Source organism: Nelumbo lutea, chromosome 3, assembly GCF_056320005.1.
Source record: "Nelumbo lutea isolate HS-2025 chromosome 3, American lotus-T2T, whole genome shotgun sequence".
In the NCBI taxonomy this organism is placed as follows: Eukaryota; Viridiplantae; Streptophyta; class Magnoliopsida; order Proteales; family Nelumbonaceae; genus Nelumbo; species Nelumbo lutea.
Window position 1 is genome coordinate 4,512,222 of NC_142686.1, and position 9,608 is coordinate 4,521,829.

Genomic DNA, 9,608 nt, shown 5'->3' on the forward strand with positions numbered 1-9,608 from the left:
TACGAGAGGGAAGCTCTAAACTGATTTTGGGACCGTTTCTTTTTATCTAGTTTTGAATTTCGGCGGGAGTCATTATTCGCGCCCCAAACGAGCGAAACAGACATGTCTTTGTTGTAAAGCGGCATAAATTTATTATAAAACTAGTTGGCCGCGCCGGCCCACAAATTCCAAACTGGACCTAGGTTTTGGATTCAGGCCCAATCTGCACCCGGGCACGCATCAGGAACACAAATCTTTTTGCCTGAGCCTGGCCCATAATTTATATAAGCTACATATTATATATAATGCTGATATTTGATTTGTTTTATATTACAGTCGGGGGAGAGGGTTTGATTGGTCAAATCTCTTCCCGTTTTTCATTTACTCATATCTATTGTATATATAGCAAGACAGTTCAGTCACCATGTCTCTCCTTGCTCTAAATCCTCCTTTCCAAATTTCTATTTTTTTATTTTTTATTTTTTTAATTCCACATAATTATTAATTAAACTAAAAGGAAATCACATAGGCTTAACTATTCCTAACAATCATAAATAGTGAGGAATTTTCTTTTCTAATGTTTAGCCAAGTGGCACCACTTTCCCCCTCTTTTTTCTAAATTGTCTCTAATTTCTATTTATCTCCTAAATTATCTATAACTCCTATTTATCTCTTAAATTATCTCTAATTTAGTAGAGAGTTTCCCTCCTAAACTATCTATAATTCCTATTTATCCTCTCCCCCACTTTTTATCTACATCTATCTAAAGAAAGTTACAATTAAAAATTTTCATAACTATTTAAATATTATAAAAAATTATATACTAACTATAAACTATTTATTCAAAACACATAAATTAATTATAATAGATTTAATAATATTCATTTTATTAGTAGTTCTATATTTTTACAAAATTCATCATTAAATTATGTAGTAACAATATAAATTATAATTTTACAATTTATTAAATTTAAATGTTATTCAAATAATAAAAATTTAACGTTAAAAAATAAAATATTATTTAAATATTTCAATAACTAGATATCTTAAATAACAAAGCATTAAAAATAGTTAAATAATTATATAACAAAATATTTAATATTACATCGTAGCATTAAAATAAATAAAATTTAAATATTTTAAATATTATTTAAATATTTAACATGACTAAGTTTTAAATAGTTAAAATAACAAAATTCTGTAATAAAATTTAAAAAATATTAAAAGTATAAAATAATCACAATAGATTTCATAATATTCATATTAATAAAAATTTAATATTTTACAAAATTAATGATGAATTATGAAATAATAGTACTAATTATAATTTTATGGATTATTAAATTCAATAAATTATTAATGTTTTAAAATTTTAAATAACAATATTATTTAAATAATTAAATAATATTGTAAATAAGTAATTTCACTTATATCAATAAATAATTATAGAAAATAGCCTCCAAAAAAATAATATATATTAGTAATATTTTTAAAATAATAGTGTATATTCATTATATATTTATATATATACTAAATTTAATATTTATTTTATTTTCATTAATTATTTATTGTATCTTTCGATAAACATGTTTTCAATAATTATTTATAAATATATTTTGTTTTTTTATTTAATAGTAAATTTCAAATAATTGTTGGAAATTAAAACCTATTATTTAACTTTTTAAATTTAAGCTATCATATTTATTGTATTTTTTTGTAAATTTATTTGTAGTAATTATGCATTTTTATAATTTATTGGTTAATACTTATTAGAGATTAAATATTATTTCATACTACACTGTTTATTGAATAATTTAATATATTTTCAATATTTATTATGTTTTTATCAGATATCTCTATTGCATTTTCATTATAAGCTTATTTTCAATAATTGTGTATTTTTTTCTATAAATTTTCAATAATTATTGGAGACTAAAATAATGTTATTTATTAAAGATTAGACTATTAATTTAGTTGAAATTAGAAGTGTTCATGGATTGGTTCGATTCGGTTGCAGGTTGAAATATGGGAATTTTTCCACTTTCCTATATTAAAATTGTATATTTAAAATATAGAATATTAATATATCTCTATGGTCGAGTCAGTTCTATTTTGATCAGTTTAGAAATGACCAAAGTGAAACTAACCTAACTTGGTTATAATTGGAAAATTGCTAAACCAAAGCCAATCAAAAATACTGTAAAACCGACCAACTTAAGTTGAGTTCAATTTGATAGGTTATTAAAAAGTTAAAATATGAAACAATTATATACTCCTGTATATTTCTATTATTTAACTTTTACTTAACAAAGCCCATACACAACACAAGTCCCCACTAATATATTACAAAATAACACATATAATCATACATAATATTTTATATTTACAAAAATCGTAGCATGTGTTTTATGCATGTATTATATATCATATACTATAAAATATTATAAATATTAAATCTAATGTATTTAATGTATTTGGACAAAGCCTGGCCCAACATAATCCAAGCCGAAGCTATAGCCCTTACCATAGGTACTACGCCCTGTCTGGATCATCTATGATAACCCTAATCAAAGGACATGCAATGCATGGGCTTTGTTAAATGAGAGTGAAGTGAAAAGAATCCGGCGACATTCCCAATTGGTTTAAGTGGGTCTTAGTCCAATTTAATTAAATTTAAAATTTTAATTAATTTCTTTAAATGTATAAATACTAATTTTAAATTAACAAAAAATGTAATTATACTAACTCCAAAGCTTTAAAATCTTCAAAGTTGTTAGTTTTAATATTTAAAACTAATGTAGTTGTATTAATTAGATTTCTTTAATCAAGTCATTACTAATTTTTATTCAAATGTAACATGTGGTCCCATTTAAATTAAGAAGGGGCTTTTGTTGAGCTACTATGTACTCTCATGTGTGTTAAGTTGCTCTAGAATGGAGGTTTTGATATGAAAGCAAGGTGTAAGGCTGGTTGACGTGTGGTGCTGGCCTATACTTGGAAGTCTAAAGGGCTGGTTTGGTAGGGGTATAAACGGATTAAATTCGAATCCGATTAATTATTTGAATATTCAATTCGATTCGAATTTGACTAATTAATTATTTTAGGTATTTAATAAATATTTTATTTATATAAAGTATATAAATATATAAATCATTTAGTTAAATGTTTTATATATTATATATAAGAATTAAATAATCAATCAGTTCTATATATTTATCAATAAAATCAGGTCATATCTGAACTTGATCGATTAGATATTCAAATTATTTGATTTTAATTTAATTATGTTGAATCTCAAATTCAAAATTGGATTTTTTGAATACCATTAACACCACTATAGTTTGGGTTACAAAACTAGAAAGGGGGGAGAAAAGGAAGTGGCTGGAGCCCCTATAGGGGCTACCTATTCATTGGAGTTGGAACTCCATTGAGAATAGAGAGAAAATGGGGGATGGCTGGATATGAAGATGGGAAAATATTGATATGGATGAGAGGGAGGGAATGAGGAAATGGACTAGCATAAAGGTGATAAAGCAAGAGTGTTTCTCCCACCCCTTGAAATGGATGAGAGGCATCTATTTATAGGTTAGGGATGCACATTCTAGAAGTTTCTTAAATTATGTTTTTCCCATTTTTGCCCTTCTACTCTATAATGTAATCTTTACACATTTAAAACGTGTGATCATTTTCTTTATAAAACTATCGTGTTAATTGTTGTTTTCCATGTTTACCCTTTTATTATTTAAATCACATGTCTATTTCCATTCTTGAGTGTGCTTAGTTCAACCCATTTTTATTTCTGTATTGTTCATTTATTATGCACATGCTTATTCTTATTCAATAATGCACTATTGGTTTCTAGAATTTCATCTGTTAGTTGTATATATAGTAATTTTGTTATTGTGTTGGAATATTCAGCACTAACGTTTAACTAGTAAAAATGGGCTGAGCCGACTCAGGTTTGGTCCCGGGTTGGCCAGATTTTATACTTATGTAAGGCCACCCTCTTACACAAGGTTTGTAGTATCAATACATATCAAAATGTTACATAATGCATATCAATTTTTTGAGTATGGATGATCATTTATGACTTGACTTGATCCAACCCCAAACTGCACCAAGCCTCCACATAATGTGAGTTGGGCTTGGGCCAAGCAAACCCTAGTCTCAGATGGTCCAACTTGGCTTGGAAGTTATATAGGTATGGTATTTTTTTTTTACACTTTTTATATATGATATAATAGTTTACCAACTATCCATATACACTAAAATCATTTTTTTTGTAATGATAGTACAATATATATATATAGAGAGAGAGAGAGAGATGAAGGGGGTCGTTGTTGCAAATGAAAGTTAAAGAGGGCAATTGCCACTACCACAAAGTACATGGTAGTAATATGTAATTTATCCAAAAAAAAGAAATAAGAAAAGACTATGTGATGTTTGGCACTATTGTGGATCTCTAGAAACTTGGTGCCATGTTGAGCCACATCAAAATCTCATGAATTGATGATGAAAATAGTGTTTCATTGGATGATTTTAGCGACTTCTCAAAAATCAATGAATAATCGGTCCTTAAAATTGACCTTAGAAGAGAAATCACCATATTCGATGATTCCACAATTTCTAGCAGATTCAATTTTCCAAGGGATGACGTGGCATCTGATGTGTCATGTGGAGATTTAGCTTATATGGCAGAAATGGTATCAAACAACAAAGCATGGTGATTTTCTGAAAAAAAAAAACACTTTTTTGAAAAATTGGTGAGAGGAATCGACGGTGGTGCCAAACATCACCTAAAATAGTAAAATACTATGTAGATACCTACGCATTTCAACTTTTTTTCCATGGGTGGTTCACGGGATTGGTTTATGATTATACCCATTCCAAAATGCATAACATCTCCTAGTTAAAGAAACAACTTTTGATGTTTTTCGAATTGAGAACTTTAAAATCATTGTATTTTTGCCAATGTGGCCTGCATTTTCAATGTGGCAAGGTGCATACAATACGAAGAATCATTCTCAAAACACCAATATCTCTCTAATGACAGCATAAGAATCATCACTAGTGAAACTCTAGTTCTTTTATTTGTTCTAGGGTGTGTTTGTTTTTTATTTTTTGTTTTTTGTTTTTTTTTTTGGATTTTGAGAGGGGGTAAACTTGGTCAGTGGGATTTTGGTTCCCATTAATCAAAAAAATCCATATTATTTTTTTTTTCAGATTTATGTGGGGGCCAGGGAAAATTTATTTTTCCTGTGTATCACTTATTCCCACATGGGAGAAAGTTGTCAATACTTGAAATGGACAAAAATACCCCTTTTAATAATATATTTTAATGGCTAAAAAGGTCATTATTTTATTTATACGGAAAATAAAAGAACATCGGTAAATGTACTTATTTGGGAAAGTGCTTCACAAGAAATACTTACCCGGGTAAATAACTTACTGAAAAGCAAACGAGGCCTTATTGTTTTACACACGCTAAGTTCTTAATTCAATCCTCATGCTTGAGCTAGTTAATTAGTAGAAGAGGGTTTTCAGGAAACAACCTAGATTTCCTACTCAATTTTTATACCCACACTATACCCATCGTGAATTGCAACCACACATCTCATAATCCAAGATGGCAATGTGTGGCTGAGATCTACAACTGGCAGAATGTGGGTAGAGATTAGTGGACATTGGGCAGGAAACCAAATGTGTGAGTCTCCCAAGTCCAGAAGTCATCACCATAATTCATAAAGGGATCTTTAACCATTTATTTTATTTTATTTATGACGTGTAATTTGGGCTTTGTATGTCCCCATAAATAGGGGTGGATATGAGCCAAGCTGAATATTTAGCTATTCGAGCTTGGCTCAGTGGAAAAATATCATGCTCAAATTTGTATCGAGCTTGATTCAAGTTAGAAACATGATCTCAAATTCGTCTTGACTCAAAAGCTTATATGTTCAATTTGGCTTAGCTCGAGCTCGCTAATGAACCAAGCTTTATATAAAAAATAAAAAAATATAAATGTAAAAATCATACATTTTGTATGATTTTGTATCTATTTGAATTGTAAAAATCTTTAATTAGGCGCAAGTTCAACTCGATTAGGAAATGGCCTACACATTAGGCATGAGCTTGTCTCGAAGCACAATTGGAATCAATCTTTTTAAGCTCAGTTTGGAAAGAGTACAAATACAAATATATAAAGTGCAAAACCTTATATTTTGTATCTATTTGAATTGTATATATTTGTATTCGTACTCCTTCCAAATAGAGCTTTAGGAACTGAGCCCAAATAAATTGTTAAAAGCTCGATTCATATCCACCTCTACCCATAGACTAAGGGTGTCAATGAACCGGTTTTGGATTGGACCCCGTATAATCCAAAATCAATTTGGACAGATTGGATGGACCAACAAGACACATTGGATTGGACTAATCTGGTCCAAAATATTTATTAGATTGGATTGGACCTCGTCCATCCATAACAAATTTATATTGGATTGGGTTGGATTAAGCCTATATCTGGTCCATTGATATAAGATAAGAATATATGTGTCAATGGTCTGGGTTTGGGTTGAAATCAATATAAATCAAAATGAATTTGAACAGATTTGACGGTTTGGACATTGAATTGGATCGGTCCAAATTGATCCAAAACATTCATTGGATTGAATTGGACCTGGTCCATTTATAATGGACTCACATTGGACTGGATCGGATTGGACCAAATCCAGTCCAATTGACACCCTTACCATAGACTCTCTTTACATCTTAACATAAACTCTATTGCTGGTGTCAAGTTTCTATGATGCCCAAATATACCGTTAATTACTCAAATTCTGCGTCTTAGCTAGGGCTGAGCATAATTCGGTTAAAACCGAATAATCAAACCGAAAATTCCGGTTTTGATTTTTGGAATTAGAATTTTGGTTAACCGAATTAACTGAATTTTTTATTATTATATATAATATATAATAAATAATATGTAATATATAATATACTGATATTTCATAATATATAATATATATAATAAAGTATATATTATTAAATTTTGGTTTTAACCGAAATAACCAAAAACCGAACCAAAAATTTCGATTTCAATTTTTATTTTTCAATTCGATTTTTAAAATTTCTATTTATTCAATTCAGTTTTTAACCGAATAAACCGAATGCCTAGTCTTAGCCGTGAGGGAATTTGTAATTTGTATGAACAAATTTCTACAGTTCTAGTCCTTATTCGGCTTCGAAGGGAAAATGTAACGTATTTGTACACTACAGAACAAATCATGAACAGTGAAAACGTTTAAATGGTACAGATATTTATATCCTTTGGAACCCAATCACACAACTCTTCTAAATTCCTAACCTCACATGAGATGTACGTCAAGATTCTTTCTCACAACATTCTCAGCGAGTGGTCTCCCATGCTTTAATTTTCACTTGGGCGTGAACGCCTACAATTAAAAGGACCACGAAGAAAATATGAGTCAGTTCATGCACCAATAGAGGACTATGTACGTGTACGTGTGAACGTGTATTTTACATTAATTAAATTAGACCAGAATGTTACAGTAGTGCAACACTTACAGCAAAAATGGTAGCGTGGCCCGGGTCAGCCAGATGGGCGAAGAGGTTGTCGATAGGGCCTGTGCCGGTGTAGATGTGTTGAAACCATGCACCCATTACGGCCAACATGGCCAACCTTCCATTCTTTATTTCCTTGGTCCTCAACTCCTTGACCTTCTCAGGAGAACCAGATCCCCAGCCAAGTGGGTCAAACCAAAGTCCACCAGGATATCCAACATCGGTCCCTGTCAGCTTGTTGTTGGGAAAGATTGGATCGGTGTTGACGGAGCCGGGCTTGATGATATCGGCCCATCGTCTCCCCTCGGCCCAACCAATGAAGATAAGCTCAATTATGAACAGAGTGGTTGTATCCGTGAAATATTCCAGCTCTCCAGCGGAGTACCATGAAGGGGTGTTCAGGATTCCAATCTTTGTTAGGAATTCAGGGATGAAGATACCGGCCGCACCCAACATTGCCCATCTGCAGTGCACAAGTTCTGCTTGTTGGTTCCATCTCAGGCTCTCTGGATCAGATCCTGTTTATTTTGGAACAAGTTTAGAGTTTTAATTCTCCACCCTTTTTCTATTCGATGCAATTAAACGGGAAATAAAATAATGCTTTCAAAGACTTGTAGGGCTCTCAAAGTCCATGCGATTATAAACGGATTCACAATTTGAGATCCATACAACATTATTTAGAACAAATTTGGATTGGATCTCATGGATCACGATCTGACCCATTGACAAACTTTGTCCGGAATCAAAATATGAACCCACTAAATCCATTAGCCCTTTCTATATTGGGTCATATCCAATTATCCAGAAGGCCCAAAACATAGGACAGGGTATGAGGGTAATGAATATGGTTAGACAGAGACGATCAGTAGGGCTTCAATGTTTTATGCATAATTCTTTTGTAGACTAGAGAGACTCGAAACAAAGCACCAAGTTTGGAATCGGGGAATCAGCTTTAGATTTCGACTTACCAAGGCCAAGAGGGTCGAACCCAAAGTCTCCTGGAAGGCTGCATTCGGAGAATTCAAATACCACGAATGAAAAATCTGATCAAACTATATCCTATATAGGAAAAAGAAATCCATCAATTAGTGGATATCTCATAAAAGGAGTGCTACCGAACCTGCCATCAAGCCATGGAGGAGGAGTGCTGCCTGGGAACCATAGAGGCCGCTCGTTTGCGTCGGTAGCTGCTGCTGACACGGAAAGTGATCGTGACCCTGCTGCTGTTGCTGCTGTAAACTTCTTCTGTCTCAATTTTCTGCCTCCAAGGAAAGAAGCCTTTGTTGCTCCCAACACAGATCCACTCTTCTGAGAACTGAACAAGGCATATTTTCAAACCAAATAAGTAGGTGCAGAAATTTGGCTGCAATAAAAGCATTCAAACCCACCCACACACACAGAGATCGATGATCGATCGAGAGAAGAGAGAGATGGATTTCGATTCTTTGTTACGTAGGGATGGTTTTCTGAGAAAAACATGCCTGGAAGAGGAAATGGCAACGGCGGCAACGGCAGAAGAAGCACAAACAGATGCCATTGTAGCGACTATCGACGTGGAGGTGTAGGTGTTGACGGCCAGATATCGGAGGAGCAAGTAAAAGACCTGTAAGAAGGGAGGGGGCTTATCTGGAGGGATAGAAGGATGGATATCTCATTGGTTCTTGCTTCGCCACGTGGCATACAGAACCTAAAATCTGTTACTTCACCTCCAGATTTTTGCTGACATGTCGTTAATCGGAAGCTGGTGGTTGATATTGCATCTGCTCGTGGCCACACGTTGGAAAGGGATCAAGGGTCTTTTGATTGTAATTGGTCCGTATTAGATATGGATAGGGTGATAGGGATGACAATTTTCCCATCCCACCGGGTATACCGACCCGATGGGGATGGAGATTGTTTTGGGAGAAGCAGGGATGGGGATGGGAATTGGGAATTAATAAGGATCACGGGTTAGGGACAGGGACGAGAAACGGGATGGAGAGTATGGATGCAAATTGATCTGATATTCTAATCCGATCTGATGGATCTGATCCGATCGGATTTGATAC

General features: G+C 32.7%; 1 protein-coding gene across 1 annotated transcript; it reads right to left on the minus strand.

Annotated features, from left to right (window-relative positions):
* Positions 1-7,177: 7,177 nt before the first annotated feature.
* Positions 7,178-9,608, minus strand: LHCA2 (photosystem I light harvesting complex protein). The gene is made up of 5 exons (XM_088975379.1): positions 9,042-9,608; positions 8,681-8,875; positions 8,529-8,566; positions 7,564-8,078; positions 7,178-7,430 (listed from the first exon to the last, which is right to left on the minus strand). Exons 1-5 carry the CDS (start codon positions 9,095-9,097, stop codon positions 7,413-7,415), a joined length of 822 nt encoding a protein of 273 aa, XP_088831505.1. The 5' UTR covers positions 9,098-9,608; the 3' UTR covers positions 7,178-7,412.

Excerpts from the sequence above, each read along its gene's own strand:
- LHCA2 (XM_088975379.1), bottom strand. The coding sequence starts at position 9,097 with ATGGCATCTGTTTGTGCTTCTTCTGCCGTTGCCGCCGTTGCCATTTCC. Across the intron at positions 8,876-9,041 it reads GTTGCCATTTCCTCTTCCAG|TTCTCAGAAGAGTGGATCTG; the intron begins GCATGTTTTTCT and ends TGCCTTGTTCAG. Across the intron at positions 8,567-8,680 it reads CCTCCATGGCTTGATGGCAG|CCTTCCAGGAGACTTTGGGT; the intron begins GTTCGGTAGCAC and ends CTCCGAATGCAG.